Source organism: Cucurbita pepo, chromosome 7, assembly GCF_057944985.1.
Source record: "Cucurbita pepo subsp. pepo isolate OVF chromosome 7, ASM5794498v1, whole genome shotgun sequence".
Classification (NCBI taxonomy): Eukaryota; Viridiplantae; Streptophyta; class Magnoliopsida; order Cucurbitales; family Cucurbitaceae; genus Cucurbita; species Cucurbita pepo.
This window is the reverse complement of record NC_141804.1, coordinates 1,374,379-1,398,170: the sequence shown is the minus strand read 5'-3', so window position 1 is coordinate 1,398,170 and position 23,792 is coordinate 1,374,379. Positions and strand designations below refer to the sequence as shown.

The window sequence follows — 23,792 nt, the reverse complement described above, 5'->3', positions numbered from 1 at the left end:
AAACCAAAATAAAAAAAAAAACAAAATAAATAAATAAACCCACAAACATTCTCTCTCTAAAACACAAAAAATACTCTCTCTCTCTCTCTCTCTCTAAAGGGGTTTGAGCTTGAATTCTTCATCGGCGAGTGTCTAATTCATCCGTACCGTCTGAGCAATGCTTTCTCGGTACACAGTTTCGCCGTGAATTGGATCGGAGGTGACGCCAAACGACGCCGTTTTCTGATGGATTCCGGCCGGTAACATCTTCGCCTTTTTACTCTTGATTTTTATTTTCATCTGTTTCAATTTTTTTCCAGTCTTCGATTGGTAAAAAAACGGATAATTATTCGGTTTCAGCTTAAAATATTTAGGAACTTTAGCTCAATTTTCACCAGGTTTTTTTTTATTTTTTACCTTTTACTCTCGGAATTCACTCATTTTCGCTATATTTTATGTATTGTTTTGGATATTTGTATTGAAATTTTGAATTAAATTTGTAATGTGGCAAAGCCCTAATTCTATTTTTAGCGTATAAATTATTGAATTACCGTTAAACCAAATTTTTTTTAATAATTTATATATATATTTTACACAAATGTTCCAAAATTAGGGTTTTATTTCGTGCTACAGTGTTAGTGACTGTTATTTTATGTGCCAAATCGGTTCCTATTTATTTAATCTTAATAATAATCATAATATATATATATATATATATATATATATATATATATATTTCTTCAACGGGGAATTTGTGTATGATCCTTAGGATTAATGTGATGGAAGAGAACAATCATGGGACTGATGATTCCAAGGCTGCAGAAAAATTCATTCAAATTGACTCTATATATATTGATCTATTTAGCTCCAATGATAAATGTGATGGCCAGAAGTGCGAACGGTTCTCTATACGGTAAGCTTCGACGACTTTGCTACCGTAAACACGCAGTTATGTTAATGTGTATTTTTTGTTTTGTAAGAACATAACATTTTACGACTTATTTAAAGAAGGTAGAGACGTCTTGATTATTCAGTTATATATGTTCATGTTGGCTCGTAACTTTGTATGTAGTTGTTTCCTAGGTTTTGGGTTATGGACTTTATGCTCAAACATAATGTATTGTAACGGAGGGAATTCGAACGTAGATGCTAGGGTAGTGCTCACGTAGGATTCGAACTGAGATTTAGAATGAGAGTAGTGACAATTAGTGGATGACAATGAAAATATCATGTACATTTAACCCGAGCATAGTTTAATTAGTTAAGAGTTTAAAATGGATCGAAAGGTCAAAAGTTCGAATCTCTACTCTTACGTAAAGCTCTTACATGGTGATATTGTAGTCGTAGTGACGGGTTTGTTTGTAGAGTTTATGCAATAAGATTTGATGATCATAATGAATTTAACCAAGCTAAGTGAGGTAGCTACCCTTTTCCTTATTGAATCTATGAATGTAGCAGTGGTTATGTATCTGATATGAGCAAAAAGGATTGGAAGATCTGTTGGCCATTTTCTGATCTTGATGATATCCATAAGTTGGATGAGCATATACTCTCAGCCCCACCTGTGTATGATCCGAGCTTCGATGCGCAGCATCGTAAAAGTCGTTGGCAAGATAGCTCTGATAAAGCTGCAGAAGGTTTCGTCTTTGATAGCTATCACAGCCTCGAACACTATTCGATTGCTTCCTTGAAAGCTCCGAAACAAGATGTGATCGATGGAAGAACAGTTGTTGACGATGACTCGAATTCGAGTTGCCAACGCTCTAGCTGTGATGAAAAGGAAAAGAAATTTGAAGTTGCAGACTACTGTACTGGTACACTCTTTTCTCCTATTATGCTGCGAAAGCAAACTCCTGCAGATCATCTAAATGGACAGTTAACCTTGGTGGCATCAGAGAATGACAGTACGGTCGACATCGACCGAGCATGTCGGGCTGATAAACTTCAAGACAATGGAGATGCTTCCATGGAATCAAATAAAAGCACAATTTCATCATCTGAAAGCGCTGAAACAGCTGGAAATCGTCCTCGTCATCGTCGAAGAACTCCAAAGACTCGTCTGTTGACTGAATTACTAGGAGAAAATGGGAATATGAAGGCTAATAAACATGTTCAAAGTTATCCATCCAACGGGATGCCCGAGGCGTCTGCGCAGGTAGACGCGACGTATGCTTCCAAATGTCTGGTAACAATGGGGGAAAATATTTGGAATTCAGATCATAAAAGGCAAAGAAGGTTGCCCCAGATCGGAAAGAGCAGGCATCGAGATCGGATTCCCTCGTCTTCTAATGTGGATAAGCAAATTCAAGCATGGAGGGGGGAGTTAGAAAACTCTGTTTCTAGTTTAGGAACTGGAAATGCTCTGCCTGGAATCAAAAGGACCATGAAAGACCTTTGGAGCAGCTACAAAGTGGATGGAAACAGAAGTTCAAGAAAGAAGAACAGTAAAAAGTGTCCAGTGGTTGATCCATACTCTGTGTCCTCAGTGCCATCTAAAGTTCAAGACCGATGCCAAACTCGGGCGATAACGGAATATCGAAGTGATGAAGAAGCATTGGATAATGCTGCCATTATGGCACATAGAGCTCTATATTCAATATCAATGAATGCCATGGAGTCTAAATCTAGCACATCTAAGAACACAAACTCAAGCCAGGATCCTCTGATGGTTGAAGGCCCTGCTGGGTTAGTTTCTTGGAACAATGGAATGACTAGGAAGGATTTAGCCACACTGAAAGATGTGGAAGCCATGAAAAGTATGACTAAAGCTCATCGTTTTCGATATGAAAACGATACGAACAATGACAGAGAGTTTCATCTTTCTTTCCATAGCTATTCAAATCCACAAAGGGATCACAAAAGAATCTGTCGTCGAGAAGAAAACGAGCTGCCTACTTTTCTGCCTGAGCAAGATGACACTCCCAGAATAAGTAAATCTATAAGGAAAAATGCTGAAACAAATATTTTCTACTGTCAACGGGTCGATCGTGTGCCGAACAACTCGAGTATGCCTATTCCAAGACGAAATGTGACAGATAATAGCTGGTCGCTACTGCAGCAAAAGGTATGTGCTTATTAGAATATCCCTAATATCCTTTATTTCCCCACTTAGTTCTTGTAACGACCCAGTTCCACCGCTAGCAGATATTGTCTTCTTTGGGCTTTTCCTTTCAGGCTTTCCCTCAAGGTTTTTAAAACGCATCGGTTATGGAGAGGTTTCCACACCCTTATAAAGGGTGTTTCGTTCTCCTCTCCAATCGACACAATTCTTTTATTCTTCTTTGTTTTCATTTTGATGTGTTCTTAGTCTATGATGAGTGCTTCACAGAATTCCATTTCTTGCATAAAATTTATGAACAGGATATATGCAGTGGAAGCAATGGTAAAAGAACTATTGAACCTCAGGAACCTATGGCTATAAAGAGTAAACAGATTAACCAGAGAGTGTACCTGGCATCTGACAGTGGGACTTCTGATGATATCCCCATGGAAATCGTCGAATTAATGGCGAAGAATCAGTATGAAAGACGTCTTCCTAATCGTCGAACTAATGGCGAAGAATCTCGCTTCGACACGAACCACCTGCAGCAGAATCATACGCTTTGGCATAATAATGCTTCTGTTCGTTCTCAAGAACAATCATCTAATGGTATTCAATGTTCTTCCATCGGATCCAAATGGCTAAGTTGTACTGAGTTTAAACAACGCAATGGAACAATAGACCATTTGCCTGTTTCAGAACGGAATAAAGAAGCAGCTCATACATGGTGTTCTTCTTCTTCTTTGATACCAGATCATCTGACGAACGGATTTCAGAGATTTCCGGCGCATTCTACCGGCAGAGAAATCATCTCAAGCCCTAGATCATTACAGATGGGAAATGCGAAGGCACAGAAATTAGCAGCGAGTTCATTTTGTCGACGTTCTAATGAGGTTGAGCTTCATCAAAATATGGTTGGATCATTGGAGTTGTACTCAAACGAAAGCATATTAGCAATGCACTTACTTAGCCTCATGGATTCCGGAATGCGATCGAATGAACACACGACTGGAGGTCGGACGCGAAAATCATCGAAGAAACCTCCGATTCCTCGTCCACTAGAACGCAACGAGTTTTCTGTCAATTCTGCTGTTCATGATGAAGTTCATACTCCTGCAACCACTGCATCTGCTAGTAACTTCCAGCATAGTAGAGGATTTGGAACCAATACCAATTTTTCCGGTCAGGCTGTCTTCAAGACTCGAAATAGCGCGAAGAACATGAAATGCTCGGTTCGATCTACGTGTAGAACATTTCCTGATAATCGCATACAGAAAGGAGTGGTAAAAGTACCTAATGCCGAAGCGTTGGTGCAGCAGATTGGAAGAAACTCCAAGGAATGCAAATCCATGGCCGATACTAGAACTCTGCAAAGCCAGAAAAGCAGTTTTGAGACTGAAATATGTAGCGTCAACAAAAATCCTGCCGATTTTAGCTTGCCGGAAGCAGGAAATATATACATGATTGGAGCTGAAGACTTCAAATTTGGACGAACTCTTCATTATAAGAACAGATCAAGCCCTGATTTACTTTAGAAGTAGGCTTGAAGAGTTTCTCATATTTACTCTCTTGTTCTTCTTACAGGAAAAATTCTTAATTAATTATTAATTTTATGGGGATTATATGAATTCAAACTTCTCAAACAACCTATTATTTATATTTAATGCAAATGCATGCCAAAGTTTAATTTTTTATAATGGTTTGAAATTAATTTTTTGTAGGCTTAAGAAAATCAGTTAAATTACCACTCTATAATTTATATGAAACTAAATAGTTCTCTGGTTACCTTCGGGAGGCGCTCATCCGGCCACGTATGGACATAGAAGAATGCCACGATGCAATCGAAGAGGACGATGCATCATCCAACACACCATGTAGTGGTTACCTTCAAGAGGCACCCATCCGGCCACGTATCATAGAAGAATGTCATGATGCAATCAAAAGAGGCGCTCATCCGGCCATGTATGGACATAGAAGAATGGCACGATGCAATCGAAGAGGACGGTGCATCATCCAATACACCATGTAGTGGTTACCTTCAAGAGGCACCCATCCAGCCACGTATGGACATAGAAGAATGTCACGATGCAATCGAAGAGGACGGTGCAATCATCCAACACACCATGTAACATATGCATTAAAGAGGAAACGAGACATAAGCAATATAGAAACACCAAATAGACAAGTGGCAAAGATAGGCTTGTTGAAGGGTGAGTGTAGACGTCACTTTTTCCTATTCTGAGTTATATACTATTTAAGCCATTTCTTTTATTTCCTAATTGTTTTCTTCAATTCTTCAAATTATTCGTTTCCAAAATCTTTTCTCACTACGTGACTCGAGGCCCAAACATATACCGACATTATCCGCAACGTCCGAATTTCTTACAACCGACTTGTTGTTCACAAGTGGATAAAATTTTCATAAACCCTAAACAAAAATTTAACTTTTGAAAACTATAGGAAACAAAATTGTAATTTAAACAATAAAATAAAAACAAAGCCTCTTAGGGATCGGGATCAATTCCAAAAATTGTACTTTTATCACCTGAAAAGGACAGTCAAAATATGTGTTTTATTACAAAAACAAGCATAAAATCAAAAGGTAAGAAACTAGCAAGTCATTGTCCATCTATATTCGAACAAATTAATTTATAAATCTAAGCAAAAAGATGCTGATGATGATGATGAAGAACTTGCGAGCTGAACAGAAAAGAGGATGACTAAAGCTTGGCGTGCCTAAAATAAGAGATACATGAAGGATTTATAAACTATCCTGAAATGAAAATTAGTATCTTTGAGGGAGATCACTTCCACTTATCTTGGAGCTCTTTCCTCTCAGAAAAAACCCATGTTGCAAAGATGGCGATCACGAGAGCGACGATAGTTATGAGAAGTAGAGCGTAGCTGAAATCTTCGGTTAGCGAATCATATGTTCTTGAGGGCGTAATCCGGGTAAAGAAGAGATCCACTCCGTATGCAAATGCAAGGGTTGTCGACTCCAACTTGGCTGGTATAGTCACGACACCTCGAAGACCTTCGACTTGAAGTGCGTGCGTTGCGTAGGTCTGCACAAAAACACAACCCAGTCCGAACCAATTATGCCAGCTTAATGAAATGCTGCAGACAATTAAGTCTGGTCCACATTGGTTATCAAAAGCGATGGCTTCCAATTACTTTGTAAATCCAAGGATTTCTATCTTCTAGTTGATATCTAATATCCTAATGTCACTTAATAATTCTAGGAGTAATTTGAGAAATGATAGGCAAAATGCAAGATAAACACACCTGAGGAATGATAGGCAAGGAATCGGTAAGAGGTATAACGCCTTCTTCCTTCTCAGCTTGTGTGGGATTGATAGACCGTCGAGGATCTAAGTAACGTTTGTCGAGAGCCAAAATCTGCAATGACTCACATTTAGCACATCCCGCAAAAGATATCGAAATGAGGAACAAAGACCAAGCAATCACGTCAGAAGTTAACCTGATCGTTTATTGTACCAATCAGAAGCTGCTTTGATGTTATACCCTTAGATGTTGATGTAACTGATATTGCTTTCACAGAATGAGTGAAGAAGTAGGATTGTGATTTGGCCAAAATTTCGGGTCGAGAATATGACGAAATTGGCGAAGTCAGGTTATGCTTTCCAATAATAAGCTTCCAAACATCTATGTTGTCCTGCAAAATAAATTGTCTCAGATGATGTGAATCTACATAGAGCATCGATCATGTCATAAAAATCTTAGTACACATTCACATACCGCACGAGATTGATCATAAATTTCGACTACCGACATCTCGTATCTGTGTGCTTTAAGATTGAAGTAGTGATAGACAACCCAGTTCTCACTAAATACCTACATAAGATACAAATTTCGTGAGAACATTTCATCTATACACAATGGAAGTGGGCAATTAGATTGGTGAACTCACGGCATGGACGGGACCCGTTGAACCATGATGGGTCATACGATGTAATATACGACCATTAACAATGTCGATAACATATACAACCAACCAGGAATCCTCTGGGGTAGTAGTTCCAATTTCACCACTGCTTTTTGGTGCAACAGTTGCCAAGAAGAGCAGATTTTTTGATATATATTTGTACATCACATCTTGGTCTGCTACAACCTTTGCTTGCGTATGAACCACCTAGAATATGAAAATTACATAAATATTTGCTATAAGGACAGAGAGGTATTAAAATACTTAAACAAACACGCCACAGTACTTTAAAAAATGCATTGGCAAATGAAATGATAAGTAAATAGATTACCAAGAAAAATATCTTATGGACTAATCCACAAAATTATAGTGTCTAACCTCATTTAATTTTCGTGCAGCAGTCGCAATGATTTTCTCTGTCTCGGATGGAAGTATAATCGACCAAACATCCTTGCTCTCGAAGCAGTAGTCATCCGCTACATCGATACAGTTTCTTTTCAACGAATGTCCTTTAATGACGCCACTGTCAGCTTCAACTGAATACCAGTATACGTTTGAAAATTCTGATTGCAGAATACTAATAGCTTCAGAGGTTTGTGGATACAAATGAGCACGGCTCTGAGCATCTATTAAAATATGGAGGCGTTGCTCTGTTGAATCAGTAAATGGAAGTGGAATAACTTGTAAAACCGAGTGAATCTGGCTCGATGAACGAATCTCCCTCCCCGTGTAAGTGTCAACAAATGAAAGTAAACCTGGTCCATCCATACTTTGTCCACAACGGCCTACTACGAGCACAGATGGATTCTCATCCATGGCACGATGGTGGGGGTCTTGCCATTGATAAATATTGAGCCATCTTGGAGGACAAGCTTCTGATTTATGGGAAGCTTGCAGTAAACGAGACCAGACAATGCGGCCGTCTCCAGAGTGCAATGCAAAGAGTTTTCCTGATTTAGTTAGAACAATAAGCAGTTTTCGGAATCCATTGTGATCCCGACTCATTTTGCTCTTGTCAGAACTCTTCAACCTCATATTTTGAATAGCTGCTACATCCTCAGGGCTTGCAATCATTAAAGTCCCCTTGAGTTTCAGCAGATGTCCCTTTGAAGAACAGGACATATCAAAGGGCATCTTGTCAGGTAGGAAACATTTCAAGAAATACCAAAATTTCGTTTGTAATCAACTAACCAGAGCAAGAAAAATAATAAAATATTCGAACTAGAGACTACCGAGTAAAAGGAACCAAATAGTAGGCTGACTATGTATATAATAATGTTTTTTAATCTTAGAGAACATTATCGCTTGTTCATAATTTAGTTCATAATATTTTGAAAGAGTTGCATACCTGCAGCCATTCAATGAGATTGTGCTCCACCTTTGCTATAGAGACGCCTTTTTTTTCAACAGGCAGTTCAGATGTCACTACATTTACAATAGAGGCAAGGCCATCTTCCCTACTCCACACAACTTCACCTTGTTGTACTAATAACAGCGAATGGTCTTCCATGACAAGTAGAGCCCTGAAACCATGTGACCGATCTGTCCGAATGTAAGAGTGCAAAAAAACCTTCTGGACAGTTCCTCTGTGACCATCAATTACTATATTTTCATCGATAAAATTACTGCTCCAGTTATCAATAAGCTTGACAGTTAGACGCACATGACTTCCCTCGTGCTGCACTAAAGCAGCTGCATGCTGGCCCTCTGAAACCAAGAGAGCTTCACTTAGAGTTGCCTGACTGTGAATTTTATCCACCACCTCCAACTCACCTTCTCCTTTTACTCGTACTAATGTTAAACGAGAATCAACTTTAACAGCAAATAACCCAGAAAGCTTTGAAGGCACTACTTCAATTGACCCAGAAAGTTCGTCAATGAGATGTGCAATAGGTGTCTGTAGAATCCCAATTTCACCATTCCTAAGGTTTATTATAACTAGATTTGACTTAGTGGCGTCCAATGTCACAAGCACATCATCAGAAACTGATACTAATTCTCCAGAAAAGCCACCAGAAAATGTTGCCGTATGGTGCTTCACCAACTCTCCACTCTTAACATTTATTTGAAACTGATCAAACTGAGTTGGACTTGAAAATCCCACAGCATAAATGGTATCACTTTCATGATGTTGAATGATTTTTTGAATTTCAACACTGAAACGGTGATAAAATCAATAATGATATCAGTGGCACAGTGATTTACATTTTTCAAAAGAAATAAAACCTAGCACAAACTCCACATTTGAAATACCTGTTCTCTGTTAAGTCAATCTTCCAAATAACCTCACCGTCTAAGGAGGAGACAGCATGCAGACAATTGCTACCAAAAACTAGGATCACAGTCTCCTGGTTGGCTTTCAAACTTTTCTGCAAATTTTATGCCTTAAATTAATCAAATAGTTACTAGAGAAAAAAAAAAAAAAGAATATAGAAGAAATTGGCTTAGCACCAGTTGATCCACTTAGATGAAAGGAATCAAATTCAGAAAATACAACATTTTGTTAAATAGGGAAGAGAAACAATGCATAACAACTCGAAGCAGCATATTCACTTACTGGAACCAATAGCAGTGACTTTGATGGATTGGTTCCCTGAAGAAAAGTCTCCCACACCATCTGACCATCAGGAAGGTTCCACGCTCTTAAAAAATTCCCCTCCGATGAAAGAGAAACAACATCTGACATCATTTCGTTAAATTTTTTAAGTGGCATACTAAAAGTGGAATTGTAAAGCTTAATTGGTATTTCAACAGATATAAAGGACCAAATGTGAGCTTAATTAGTATCCATTATTAATAACTGACAGGAAGAACTAAGTATACTTCACATTTGTACAATAATGATGGATCAACAACCATCAGAGAGTAACATTCTTTTAAAAAAATACTTATGTCGTGACACAGGAGTTACACCCCTTGAGTGAATTTAGGTGGAACAGTAGAGGAAAATTCATACACCACAGAGGACATTAGAATTAAGCATAGATGACTTGAGGGTAAGATTTAAGATCTTCAAAAGCATCAGCATATTCACGTACTTTTTATCAAACTCCTAGAGGAATTTCCTTTGTACACAATAAGAAATTCAAATAAATGTTCAAAATGGCAGAAATAGTACTCTGGAGAAATATTATATGGATAAAAAAAAATGTGAAGGCCTTACATTTTCCAAGAACGAACTCGATTCCATCAATGGAATCATTGGAGCCAAGGACATGTCTCCAAACTGCACAAAAACAATTAGAAGGTAAGACTTTGAATAAAAGACAAATTAACTATTTTCAAAATGAAAGCTTCCACCACCGCCAGAAGCAACGTTGTATTCTTTCTTCAACCTTGTTAGTACATGAATCATTTCAAATAATTGGATCATCCAAAACTTAGATAGAAAAATGGAATTTCATTGTCTAACTTTCATTTTTTGCAAGATTATTATTATGGGTAGCTCTAATAAAACACAAACTGTTTTCATGTAAAAACTCGACTTCTCGACTAATATGTTACATAATTGGTTCCCATCTTCTCAAATACTATGGGCTATAACAAGAGCATCCATTGCAGAATGGGCACCTTAGCTCATTATCGGGGGGGGATTAAACAATTTTTTCTTCCGTTTGTTTAGAGCAAAGGTTCAGTTAGAGCCTACGTAGTTAAGAATTTCAATTCAGCTTCCTAAGTCATTTGGTTATTGGTAAACCCACTAAGAAAAAAAAATGCTAAAGGAATGTTAAGCTCACAAATCTCGCCATGCCGAAGATCAAGTGACGCAATTACATTCTCTTCTGTGGATACAACTACACGCTTTCGCCCCGATTTTGAAGAATGGAATAACGCGTGCTTCGCTTTCCCCAAGTACTGCTGACGCCTATAATCGAGGGATCACTTCATAACTTTAACAAATTGAATTGAATGGATGAATAATTCAAAGCTATTAAAATTCAACTAAAAGCTAAAGGGAAAACAGTCAATTGAGAATCTGAATTTGAGAAAAGACATTCCAAGTTAATCACGAGCAGTATAAGAGTCACAATGCAATCAATAAGACGCAAACTAGATACACGACATAAACCAAGGCCTCCCTTATTTTGAGATACTGATGAACATTTCGAAGAAAAGTATCAATAAACAGGTGAATCCAAACGAGAAACTAGCTCGAATGGATTCGGAGCAATCCAAGTATTTTGTGTTAGTATATACACAAATATATCGAGAAAACGAACAGATCAATTACTCTAGCAGGTCAAGCATAACGTATATCTAATTGGGATGATAAATTCTCCAATCAAAACTTTTCCACAAATTTCCTAGCCAACCTAGCACAGCTGAGGAATAAGAGCTCAAGAGAGGGCAACGCACCAGTCCATAAGGCCAACCTGATCTTCGTAAAGCGAAAATCCATAGTTCGCGAGTGATGCAAACAATGTAACGAACAGAAGAAGATAAACCTTCACCGTCAAAACCATGGCGACTTTCAACTCTCCCCTTCTGGCAGTGAGTGACCGAGAGAGATCTGAGAAGAACGAGGAGCTCGGTCGAACGACGATGCCAATGACCCAGTGGTTTATTTAAGCCGGCGCTAACCCAATTTTCTTCCCTCTTTTTTCCCGAATTTTCCTTCGGAAAACTTATTTGGTAATGTACTTTTAACTAAGATTTAATGAGATTTTTATATATTTAAATTAATTATTTTTTCTATGCTCATTTATTAATTTTTTATTTATAACTTTATTTTAATATATATTTTAAAAAATTAATTTCGAAAAAATTAAAAATTATTTTTAAGAGGTAATCCGAGAATAAATAATAAAAAATTTAGTTAAACTAAATAATAGAGATGATTTTTTCAGCTTTAAAATAGTAATTAACTGCTTATCTGTGAACTCTGTATTTTAGTTAAACAATCGTAAAAGTGGGATATTGAACTATGGGGCAGTGCCCCGAATCCCTACAAGTTGAGACCTTGTCCGTGAAGTAAGTCGCCTCTCACTTACGATCCAACCAATTGGGAGCCTTGCCAAGTATAATAAATAGTTTTGGTTGTGGCTCCAAGACTCGATCCATTACTTCAACCCCCCCCCTCCCAATACAGATCGGGACTCTATACTCGAATTGAAGCGACCAATGTGATGACTAAATGGACGTCGAGAGTGGATTTCTCGATCATGATCTATAACGATCTTACATACGAACTAGAAAACTTATCATAATTGACAATGAACCAAGAGATATCAATCATACAATATGTTTCAAGGAATATGTGAAGAAAATATTGTTGAAATTATCAAAATATATTTCAATTCATGCCACATTGAAGAAGAATGAAGTTTCAGGTTATAAATTTTAGATGGATTACAATTTAGAGTAATTTAGAGTTGTTGTATACCATTAATGTATCTTAAGATTTTTTATTTACATTACAATTACATAATGGTTAATTATGGCCATCAAGTAGTTTTTAATAGTTTCACTCTATTACATCATGGTTAATTATGGCCATCAAGTAGTTTTTAATAGTTTCACTTGAGGCTATATATAAAGCCATGTATGTTATATTTGTGAGAGACTTGGAAAATACAGTAATAGAAGCTTTTGTGCTTTTCTTTAGCCAATGGCTAAGTTGGTTTGCAATTCGATGTAGTTTAGGTTGCATGTAGAATCATTCAAGATCGACATGATCAATCTTGCTTGTGGAGTGATTCGAATCTCAATCAAGTGTTCTTGCCTTGAGATGTTTGATCAACAAGGATCATTCAAGGTAGACATGATGATCTTGCTTGTGGAGTGAGATCAACAAAGTAATCGTGATTCCTTATCTTATCACATTCTCGATTTAACTAGACTTTATTCGATCTATCAAATAAGATAGAAGTGACAATGTAACAGCAGAAGCCACCGCCAGCAGATATTGTTCTCTTTGTATTTTCACTTTTAGTTTTTCCTCAAAGATTTTAAAACACTTTTACTCGGACATCAATACTTATTGAGATCTCACAATTGCTAGGACCTGGTCCTAGCTCTGACTCATTCTTCTCTCTAGTTGATGTGGGATTTGCGGTCGGAAATGGATAGGTATTTCATATAGTGGGCTGAAATGGATAGGTATTTCATATAGTGGGCTGAAATGGATAGGTATTTCATATAGTGGGCTCCGCCGTTTGACACTTGCCATCCACCGGACGTCCTTGTTAGATAGTAGCAGCACGGCACGGCACGGCACGGCAGCGCTGGTCGTAGGACGAGAGTGAACACAATAGACTTAATTTGTCTGCGAGTAGTTATTGATAGAGATTTATTTGTTCTTTTATCTCATCTAAATCTTAATATTGACCGGACTAAGGTGATCCTGCGACTGTGATTCAGTTTCTTCAGGCCCCTCGCAATTCATCCTTGCCATGGAGGCAGATTTTGATCCACAAAATTATATATAGTGCACGACTCTCGCCTGAATTCATCTTGTTCCATTTTTTGGCAATTGAGATGGATGCAACTGCTTGCAATCTACCGTTGTGTGGAATTCATCACTTCTACTCCAATTCAATGGAAGTTCAAGCTGGAAAGTCCATGTTCGCGGTGAAGGTTCCTCAATCTTTGAAGTCCAGCTCATTTCGTCGTCGATGGGGCGGTTCTTCGAAACTAAAGTTGAAATCAAGATCGAGCATCCGAGTATTGGCTTCCAGTTCGAACTCTGTGTATGAATCTTCTGCGTCGGCGAAAATTGAGAAAGATAATGATGGAGGTCTTGTTTGCCCTCCTGGCTATCAGCCCACGCCTGCTAATCGCGAGCTGCGGACTCCTCACAGCGGGTAAAACGCTGTCTAAATTTTCCATTAACGAAGGTTCACATCTAGCATAAATGTCCTAGTTCCTAATTTCTTGCCACTGCTCACTTGAATGGTTGAGGCGGCTTCACTAATTGGTTGCATGTATCTGTGAACCCCTCATTGTTTTGTATCTGTGCATACTGTTATCTGTATTAATCTTCAATTAAATGCCCTGTGGTCACCATCAACATTCAGGTTCCGTCTCACGAATTGTTTGTTCATCCTCTGTTTTGTAACCAATAACCAACAAATGCTAGAGATACAACAAGTATTCAAAACAAGTTATGTAAGGCTTAAAGGGAGCTTATCTCCTCTGATGTAGCAGAAGAGAAGCACCAATTAATGAGAACTATGAGCTGTGCCAAAAGATGGCATAGAAAAATGGAGCAAAAATTGAAGGAAATGTAGAATGAGAGAGCAAAAAATCAATCAACTATGATTGGAGCGAGTGTGGACGAGTGGAGGAGACGAGCTATGCTATCGAGGGGATTATAGAGAAGGCTCCTGAAACAGTAATCAAGTGTGTGAAGATGAGTGAAAGAGAACTAGAAAGATGTGGACTGAGAGTAGCGGGAGTGGAAGATTTGGGAAAACTGGGAAGATGCTGGAGCTATTGAAGAATTGAAGAAAGAATGATTAAAGTAGTATATTTGTACCTTTAAAGATGAGTTAACTGGTCATAACTCACCAAACTTGAAAGATAAAAGGTTGTTAATGATTTTTTTTTTCCTTTTTATCCTTCCTTCTGGAGCATTTGAACCCGGTGTAACCTTATTTTTGTTATGTCATCTGAGGTGAATTGTTTCTCATTTTTAGATCATGGCTGCATCATGGTTGATCTCATTATATATGGTTATGTGGCAATCAATGATTTACATTTTCCAATTTTCTGTACCTCGTATTGAATCAGGTATCACTTTGATGGGAGTACTCGGAAATTCTTTGAAGGTTGGTACTTCAAGGTATCAATTCCACAGAAGAGGCAGAGTTTCTGTTTCATGTACTCTGTGGAGAACCCTGCATTTCCTAAGAAATTAACGACACCCGAAATCGTACAACATGGACCTAGGTTTACAGGAGTTGGAGCACAGATTCTTGGTGCTTATGACAAATACATATGCCAATACTCTGAAGAGTCTCAAAACTTTTGGGGAAGTAAGTTTTGATATCAAACCTATCTTCTTTTCTTAGTTCTCGTTTACAATGATTCCTTAGTGAGCTCAATTCTTTGACAAAAATATGTGTGGATAAAAACTTCCATATATTTGCTGTTCTATCAATGCCTTGCCTTATGGATCTACTGCTGCTAACTTTATGTTCAAACATTATTTAATACACGAAATTATGAAACGACTTTCCCCCTCCTCCATACAAAACATAATCACTGCCAGTTGGAATTTTAAACAAAACATTTCTTTCTTGGTTGTCTTGTAATGTGCATAATAACATATATATCTTCATTGTTCGGTAATTGCTATATTTTTTTCTTTTGGTAATTAATTTGGATTTTGAATCAAATTTTTGTTTCGACTGAAGTCAGAAAATTTTCCACCAACCTTTTTCGGTCTGATTAAGTATCTAAGGATTTCAGCAAATACACAGTTAACTACCGTGCTATTGCATGGCCTTGTCATTCCAATTTTTCCATCATGCATATTTGTTTCAGGAGTGATATTTGGTTAGAGACCTCTCTTTCCTACTTTGCACCTCTTTCTTTTGGCCTGTTGTCCCTCTAGTCACTTTGGCCTTTGTCCTCTTGGTTGTCCTCAGGCTGCTGAGAGAAATATTCTTGAGAAGGAATTGGATGAGTTGTTTCTTTGCTTGGTATACTTAAGATGATTGCTATCAGTCATAATTGAAGGAATTGGAGTGTGTTGGTGAAAATTTTGATTCCTCAAATATCTTGTGGGTAAGGGGAGAATTTTATTCTTGTGACTTTATTGAAAGATTTGTATCTTTATGTGCCTATAGTCGTAATTTTGTGATCACCTCTGTCAGAAGGTCTGTAATGGACTACTTATGGATTTGCCTACTTCATGTCAGTCTTTCCTATGCCCAGAAAAGTTTTATTATTTTTATTTTTTATTTTTCTAATGTTATATTTTTATAAAAAAACTTGGATGTATTACAAAAGAGAACAAAACAACCTAAGAGCGGGGAAGAGGGATCCCCCACCCAAAAAACTAGCAGTCATTGGTGATTAAAACACCACAGTAGAGGTGAGAAGTACATATCTACAAAAAGAAATATCGAAGTAGAAGCCTTATCCTCAAAATTTCTTTGATTCCTTTCCAACTAATTATGTCCTTTGATTCTCGGAATACATTTTTAAAAGAGGTCTAAACCTCTTTATACAGGCTATGGTTTTCAGATATCTTATTCATGTATTTTTTTAAAAAAATGACGACTAATGCTGGGGTTTTAATGCATAGGTAGGCATGAACTGAGTCTGGGCAACTGTTTTGCATCTAAAGGAGGGTTTAAGCCTCCAAACAAGGAAGTTCATCCAGAGGTTGAGATGCTTTCTTAGAATGTATTGTTTCATTTAATGTTGAGACTTCGTCTTTTCTCTCTCTCTCATAGTCTTATATAAGTTCAATTAATTCATGAATGATTTGTGTATCTTTTTCGAGAGAAAATTTGTCAGATTGGAATCTCTTCTTGCTTCAACTATTATTGTTTCTGACAGAGGTTGTGAATGACTTTATATTATATTGTGGGCAACCGTTTTTAGGAGTTCAATAAAAAGGTCGTGGAAGGTTTTCAAGTCACTCCACTTTGGCATCAAGGATTTATTCGTGATGATGGCAGGTGCTCCCTCGCTTTTACTTTATTGAGCTTTTAGTACTGTGTTGAGAATCTTTAACTTCAGTTTTTGACCTTAAGATGGCTTCAGTTAAAGTTGAATGCTAATATCTCATGTGGAGTAGCCCCAAGGGGCAGCTCTGTGGGTGAAGGCTCGCAGTCTCTAAGGAACACTTATCTTACACTAATTCATCACTGCAGTCTCTACACTTATTCGTCCCCATATTTTAGAGCTTTTGTGGCTTCTTTAGATCATATACATACTCCTAACACAGTTCAAGAAGCAAACTTTTATGTAAAGCTGCCACTCTAGAAGTACATTCTCTTGGAAAAAATAAATGTGAATCCTATGGATGCAGTTGGATACAGATGGATTTTTTCAACCAATCACAAACCAAATGGTAGTATAGAGCCATTCAAAACTTGTCTTATAGCCAAACTTTTGGAATCGACTATAAGGAAACATTTGTTCCTGTTGTGAAATGAAATTCTATTCAATTACTTCTCGCTATACAATAAATCTAGATTTATCATTAATTCAACTTGATGTAAAAAAATTTCATTTTTGAATAGAGACCTAGTGAAGAAGTGATTATGAGCCTATATCTTGGATTTGAGGACATATATACTCCGGAAAGATATGTAAACTGAAGAAATATATGGATTAAAAGTCATCTCAAGCTTAGTTCAAAAAGTTTATAAACGCATTGAAGTAAGATGACTATACTCAATATTAATCCAATCAAGCCCTATTCATCAAGCATTTTTCAACAAGTAAGATTACTGCCTTCAGAGTATATGTTGATGTTATTATTTTTACAAGAAATGTTCTAGAGGAAATTATTCGGCTCAAGCAACTTCTTTCAAATAAATTTGAAATCAAGACTTGACCAGTAGGAAAAGTTATTTACTTAACTCATAGTCCAAACATTAGCTTGGCTGTTAATGTGAACAAACCTTCTAAAAATCATATAGAAGTTTTGTATAGAATATTGAGATATTCAGGAAAGAGCCTCATGTTTCTAAAGCTGAGTTTGGGGAGGTGCTCTTATTGACTGCCAGTCAACTTCACGGTAGTGCTCATATGTGTGGGGGAAACTTAGTAACTTGGTGCAGTAAGAAGCAACAGGTTGTAGCTCAAAGTAGTCTTAAAGCTGAGTTTCAATCCTTAGCTCATGGAATTTGGTTAAAGTGCCTACTCATCGAGCTCAAAGTCAAAATAGTAGGTATCATAGAGCTAATGTGTGATAATCAGTCTGTCATAGCTATTGAAAAAAATCTAATATTTCATGATCCAATGAAGCATGTTGAGATAGACTGCCACTTCATTAGTGATAAGATTGATAACAACACAATAAACCTAAGATATGTGCCTTCACAACAACAATTGAATTGATCAAGCCTTGATGATTATGTTTCCAAGCTAGGAGTGACTAGCATATACCGTCTAGCTCAAGGGGAGCATAGATAATCAACCTGTAAATTTAATATTTTATTTATTGTCTTATATATTTGTGTAGCTGTATTTTCTCCTTCCTTTTTAGGCTTGGGCTGATTACTGAATTTCTTATTTTGGAGTTTTCTGATTGAAATCCTTCTTGTATAAATCTCAATCTATTTCGTTGAATAAAAAATAAGCAAAATTGTTTTAATACATAGCTTCAGTAACTTAGGGAAGAACTGCAGCATTTGGGCAGTGAAGCCTTCTTCCGTTTAAAGGACATACTTCTAAAATATTCAGTCTAGAACTGACACAACAATTCCTTCTCGCAATGAAAAAGTTATGTATAAAGCTAGTTTTAGCCATAGCCTTTCTCAAACCACCTCATTTTGACGTTTGTCTTTTTCTGGAATTCTCATTCGACATGATTTCTTCCAGTAAAATGTAGAGGCTTTTCCTAACTTCTTTTTGAGGTTGGGAACGGCCAAATGCATGAGCATCAATTTCTTAGTGTTTCGACATCAATACAATGCAATGTGGTACCAAGTTATCTTAATTCATGAAATTGCTCCCCTTTCAGGTTTAATCTATGAGTTCTATGTTAAAAGAATTTGTTAATAATTTTATAAAATAATCTTATTTGTTATTATGAGTTATGGTATTACCAATCTTTGAATCTTCTCTGCTTACTGGGAAGAAAAGATTTAAGTTATTCAATCAACAGGAGCCTGGATTTCCTTGAACTAAATGTGTTTTAGGGCTTCAAATCAGTATATCAAGGAGCTCGAAATATTGGTTGTCAAATCTCTCTTTGCATTTAAACAATTGTATCTTTGATTCCATCTTATTATTGGTACACTGTTTGACAGCGTTCAATGACAGGACAAACTATTTGGAAACTGTAAAAACTGCTCGTTGGGAATACAGTACCCGCCCAGTTTATGGCTGGGGAAATGTTGGATCTAAGCAGAAGTCAACAGCTGGCTGGCTTGCAGCATTTCCAGTATTTGAGCCTCATTGGCAAATATGCATGGCAGGCGGGTTATCAACAGGCATGTTCAATCTTTTAATCAGTTTACCTTGGAAATTTGTGTTTGACTTGGTGCATTACTTCTAATCATGAGAAATTCTATACTTAGCACCGTGCTGGTGCTGGATTTATGTTGAAGAATCGATAACTATATATTTTTATGGTATGAGGATTCTGTTATGGTTCTAAATTAATATGTAATGGAAATATTGTTTCATATCAGGCTGCGCTTTCACCCTAATTTTATTTTCTTGGAAAAAGTTTAAAGTTCGACATATTTCCTGAATTTCTCAATATGAATCGCAGGTTGGATTGAGTGGGAGGACGAAAGGTTTGAGTTTGTAAATGCCCCTTCATACTCTGAAAAGAATTGGGGTGGAGGATTTCCCAGAAAATGGTTTTGGGTAAATTTTTTGGCTTTGTAAAGCAAGAAATTATTTGATTCTTTCTATATTGTACAAATTTGAAGTCGAGCATGCTATGCAATATGGGCTAGTTAAAAAATGAGGTTAAAAGAGGGTTGAGTTTTGGAGTACTTAAATTTGGACAAGAAACCTAGGATCGTGAATCTTGTTAGAAAATTCATAGAAGGATGTCAATAAATTTAACTTTTAGAAATTGAGTTTGCTTTTGACCGGCCCATGCATAGAGGAGTTTCATCTGTTTTTTACCTTCATGAGGCCGTAAAAGATTACGCCATCTGTATATTTAATGGGATGAACTATGCGATATTTTCTTGCATATTTACGTAGTATATTGCTGGACCTTGTTGCTCGACTGACTCAAAACATTTTTAAACCTTAGCTCCTTTTAACATGCTGCAGGCTCAGTGTAATGTTTTTGAAGGTGCTCGTGGAGAAGTTTCTCTTACGGCTGGTGGAGGTTTGAGACAACTTCCTGGATTGACGGAAACCTTTGAAAATGCTGCATTGGTAATATTATGTGGCTCCTCGTTGCGATTTCACTCTCTTTACTCTCTCTCATTCACACACACACGCACTGCATTGTTGCGAATGAAATGGTCTCCCCCAACACCCCAAATGCTGTGGACCTACGAACGTGATCCACTCTCTTTATACTTGGAGAGAGACGGTCTTACTTTGAATAGGATTGTTCTATAGGTTGTACAACTTTGTCCTAGAGTTCTCAAAGAGAGAAGGGGTGGGGGGAATGTGAGATCCCACATTGATTGGGGAGGAGAACGAAGCATTCTTTATAAGGGTGTGGAAACCTCTCCCTAGAAGACGCGTTTTAAAACCTTGAGGGGAAGCTCAAAAGGAAAAGCCCAAAGAGGACAATATCCGCTAGCGGTGGGTTTGGGCCGTTACAATTGGTATCAAAGCTAGACACTGGGCGATGTGCCAGCAAAGACGTTGAGTCCTGAAGGGGGGTGGATTGTGAGATTCCACATCGGTTGGGGAGGAGAACGAAGCATTCTTTATAAGGGTGTGGAAACCTCTCCCTAGCAGACGCGTTTTAAAACCTTGAGGGGAAGCCCAAAAGGAAAAACCCAAAGAGGACTATTTCTACTAGCGGTGGACTTGAGCCGTTAAAGTTGTGGATGGATGGAATTATGCTTGGAAAGGTAGGAAATGTGGGAGTTGGGTGGACATCTTAACCAACAATGATATTTGTGATATTTTAATTGTTGCAGGTTGGAGTCCACTACGATGGAATTTTTTATGAATTCGTGCCATGGAATGGAACTGTTAACTGGGAAATAAGTTCTTGGGGCTATTGGTATATTGCTGCCGAAAATGCAACGCACAAGGTAAATTGTGGATCTCTTAGTTCCAGTTACTGCCCTTCTTTGAGCAATTATAAGATTTCCATCTGATGGATGCGCAAGACTTGATTCTGTTGAAATACAGTCTTTTAGCAAGTAAATAGTAATGTTAAAGGCATACTAACAACCTCGGCGAGGTTAGCTCAATTGATTAAGCTACACTGATGAGGTTTAAATTCTCCACCCCACGTGTTTACTCTTGAAAGAATAATGATAAAGCATATCAAAATGGTCTAAAAATGCTTTAAAGCGTTTCCTTTGAAAGCCAGAAAATTATGCAAAAGTGAAGATTTTCTTCAAGTATTTTAGCTCGTCTTTGCACAGATTGAATTAGAAGCCAAAACAGACGAGCCTGGTTCACCGTTACGTGCTCCTACAACGGAACGTGGGCTTGACACAGCTTGCAAAGATACTTGTTTTGGTATCTTGAAATTGCAAATGTGGGAACGAAGATTTGATGGCAGCAAGGGCAAGGTGACAGTCTTATATTAACTTGTTTCCATTACTCATTGCTTCCGTTTGGCTTGCACTTACTTTTCATATTTGTATCTAATAGAGTCTTAGCATATTGTGTCGAGTTTGTGAATTTTTTTTAAAAAAATGTTAAATAGGTCAATGACCTATTCGACCTAAAATTGAAAATTCAGAGATCTATTGGATATAAAATTCAAAGTTTAAGGATCTACGATACTCTTTTTAAAGTTTTAAAGTTGAAGGATGAGAGACCTATTAGGCTCAAACTCAAAACTTAAGAATTTTTTTAATGCCATTATCATAAATGTCTCCATACACACATGCATGTATACAAGCATAACACGTAGTCAGTGACGTTACTGCCCTATGACCTGATCATTCTTCAGGAGGTCTTCATACTAGTTATAAATCCCGATAGTGATTAAAATATCGTGTTAGTATTGGTGTAGATTATTTTCTGCAGAATATTTTCCGAACTCTTAGTGGTATATGACAATTGTTCAGGTTAACCTGCTCTTCATTTTCAATAGTTATATCAGTACAATTCTTGATTTGCAGATTGTATTGGATGTCACAAGTAACATGGCGGCATTGGAAGTTGGAGGAGGGCCTTGGTTTAACACCTGGAAGGGAGAAACTACCACCCCGGAGATCCTCAAGCGTGCTCTTACAACACCTATTGATGTGGAACAAGCTTTTAACTTGCTTCCACTCTTCAAACCTCCTGGCTTGTAGACGACAATTACGACAATTACTGCACGTTGTGCTGTGGAAGGAATGAAACGAACCATCAAGGTCGTGCTGGTTCAGGCAACCTTCGTAGCCTATAGTTTAGTCCTCGAACTTCTAAAGTTTTCACGAACAATTTGCAGGGTAGAGCTACTTTTCTATGTTTGAGTTCAGCTCATTTTTAGTTAAAAACATGTGAAAAATAGTTTTTAATTGGGAAGCATATATAAACATCAACTCTCGTGGACCTTGAATGGTTGTTATTATAATTGTTAGACGAACATGACTCTCTACAATGGTATGATATTGTCTACTTTGAACATAAGCTTTCATGGCTTTGCCTTGGGCTTCCCCAAAATGTCTCATACCAATGGAGAGAGTATTTTTTGTTTATAAACTCATGATTATTCCCTAAATTAGCCGACGTGGGACTTTCATCATTTAACAATAATTAGCTTACAAAATAATTATAAAATCGTTTAGGAGAAGAATTCGAGGCGGGCATCACAATGTTCTGCCGGAAGTTTGGCGGCGTTGACGGGAGGTGGCGGAGAAAGCTGGGTTTCAAGTAATATCAAAAGAGCTCCTTATGACTTATTATTTTTTATTTTATTCTACTTTGTTTGGTGTTGTAATAAGAGGTATAATCGTTGGGAAATTAATGAGGATTAGGGGGGATTAATTTGGTTAATTTAAATCTAATTTGGTTTAAGGGATTTTGTTTTGGGCCTCGAAGAGAGCGCTTTGCCTCTTTAAATTATTTGGGCTTTTTGAGCCTCTCTACTTTGATTTGGGCTATATCTATGGGCCTGTGCAAAGCGGCCCATAACATCCTATGTGATTTATGGATTAATTCTCAAATCAATTTTTAAATTTAATTTTGAGAAAGTGCTGATTTTACTACTTATTTTAAGTTCAAAGACATTTCTTTTTGTAACTAACCCTTATATATATATATATGTGTATGTATATGTATAAGTCAGTGTCCGTAAACAGTGACAATTACTCCATATGAAGATTTACTTTCACTATGATTTTAGTGGGTTCCCTTACCAAGCCACTGTCTATAAATCACACACGATCAAAGTCTTGGTCTCCTCCTATTGCTTGAAAGTTCACAATTTCATGTTTTATTTCACTCCCCAACGAGAGTTCTTTCACCTTTCTCTCACGGAACCACACCATCAATCGCCCAAGAGTATTTAGTCTTGCAAGATGGTTATTATTGATTTACACGGGATTCCACGTGCTCTCAAATTGGCTTGTTGTGATAGAGGATGTGGTCGGAATTCATATTTTCTTTGTTTGTATCACCTAAACGCCCAAAGGGTCGGCCATATGTACCTCACCTCAAAAGATTAAACTCATCCAAATCAAAATCGAATGAGCACTTCCAATTAAGGAAAATGGAATGTCAACCACAAGAAGAGAAATAGAGAGAAAAAAAAGTAGATGAAAAGCAAGAAAGTGAAGAACAAGAGTGGACTCTAATCACTCTAATTTTCATTATTGCTTGAGACATACTTATTGCAATATTGATGTTTCTTTTTCCCTTCAATTAACACCCACCATCCAATATATATATATATATATAATGCAAATTTTAAAATACACATAAAAATAATATTCAAAATTTCAAATTATATTGAAACTAATTGGTTTTATTCATATTTTTTTAACCTCACATCCCATGTTAGTTTTATTTATTAATTAATTTATTTATTTTTAAGAATATCCCTTG

At 37.2% G+C, this 23,792-nt stretch overlaps 3 protein-coding genes across 4 annotated transcripts; 2 read left to right on the top strand and 1 right to left on the bottom strand.

The window, feature by feature from the left end:
* The first annotated feature begins 45 nt into the window (after positions 1-45).
* LOC111799317 (protein EMBRYONIC FLOWER 1) lies at positions 46-4,639 on the top strand. Of its 2 annotated transcripts, XM_023682830.2 has the most exons (4): positions 46-239; positions 749-892; positions 1,438-3,043; positions 3,340-4,639. In XM_023682830.2, exons 1-4 carry the CDS (start codon positions 226-228, stop codon positions 4,552-4,554), a joined length of 2,979 nt encoding a protein of 992 aa, XP_023538598.2. In that variant the 5' UTR covers positions 46-225; the 3' UTR covers positions 4,555-4,639. The 2 variants fall into 2 exon arrangements, with proteins under 2 accessions (XP_023538598.2, XP_086981574.1); XM_087125448.1 differs by lacking the exon at positions 46-239 and having other exon boundaries at positions 760-892; positions 1,536-3,043.
* An 899-nt stretch (positions 4,640-5,538) lies between these two features.
* Positions 5,539-11,586, bottom strand: LOC111799318 (uncharacterized). Its single transcript, XM_087125449.1, has 12 exons — positions 11,322-11,586; positions 10,703-10,830; positions 10,129-10,191; positions 9,523-9,644; positions 9,219-9,334; positions 8,314-9,121; positions 7,344-8,069; positions 6,951-7,172; positions 6,779-6,874; positions 6,501-6,695; positions 6,305-6,418; positions 5,539-6,084 (listed from the first exon to the last, which is right to left on the bottom strand). The coding sequence occupies exons 1-12, from the start codon at positions 11,426-11,428 to the stop codon at positions 5,824-5,826; spliced, it is 2,958 nt and encodes a 985-aa protein (XP_086981575.1). The 5' UTR covers positions 11,429-11,586; the 3' UTR covers positions 5,539-5,823.
* Positions 11,587-13,152: 1,566 nt separating this feature from the next.
* On the top strand, positions 13,153-22,347 carry VTE1 (tocopherol cyclase, chloroplast / vitamin E deficient 1 (VTE1) / sucrose export defective 1 (SXD1)). The gene is made up of 10 exons (XM_023682837.2): positions 13,153-13,768; positions 14,697-14,941; positions 16,219-16,298; positions 16,521-16,597; positions 18,915-19,084; positions 19,369-19,466; positions 19,887-19,994; positions 20,717-20,833; positions 21,173-21,322; positions 21,881-22,347. The coding sequence occupies exons 1-10, from the start codon at positions 13,443-13,445 to the stop codon at positions 22,055-22,057; spliced, it is 1,548 nt and encodes a 515-aa protein (XP_023538605.1). The 5' UTR covers positions 13,153-13,442; the 3' UTR covers positions 22,058-22,347.
* Positions 22,348-23,792: the final 1,445 nt, after the last annotated feature.

Bases quoted from the DNA above. Each gene is read 5' to 3' on its own strand.
- LOC111799317 (XM_023682830.2), top strand. The intron at 893-1,437 runs GTAAGCTTCGAC...TGAATGTAGCAG, and splicing joins TGCGAACGGTTCTCTATACG to TGGTTATGTATCTGATATGA. The intron at 3,044-3,339 runs GTATGTGCTTAT...ATTTATGAACAG, and splicing joins GGTCGCTACTGCAGCAAAAG to GATATATGCAGTGGAAGCAA.
- LOC111799318 (XM_087125449.1), bottom strand. From the start codon at position 11,428: ATGGTTTTGACGGTGAAGGTTTATCTTCTTCTGTTCGTTACATTGTTT. The intron at 9,122-9,218 runs GTATTTCAAATG...TCACCGTTTCAG, and splicing joins ATTGACTTAACAGAGAACAG to TGTTGAAATTCAAAAAATCA. The intron at 6,419-6,500 runs GTTAACTTCTGA...GAGTCATTGCAG, and splicing joins TTGGTACAATAAACGATCAG to ATTTTGGCTCTCGACAAACG.
- VTE1 (XM_023682837.2), top strand. From the start codon at position 13,443: ATGGATGCAACTGCTTGCAATCTACCGTTGTGTGGAATTCATCACTTC. The intron at 16,299-16,520 runs GTTGAGATGCTT...AACCGTTTTTAG, and splicing joins ACAAGGAAGTTCATCCAGAG to GAGTTCAATAAAAAGGTCGT. The intron at 21,323-21,880 runs GTGACAGTCTTA...CTTGATTTGCAG, and splicing joins TTGATGGCAGCAAGGGCAAG to ATTGTATTGGATGTCACAAG.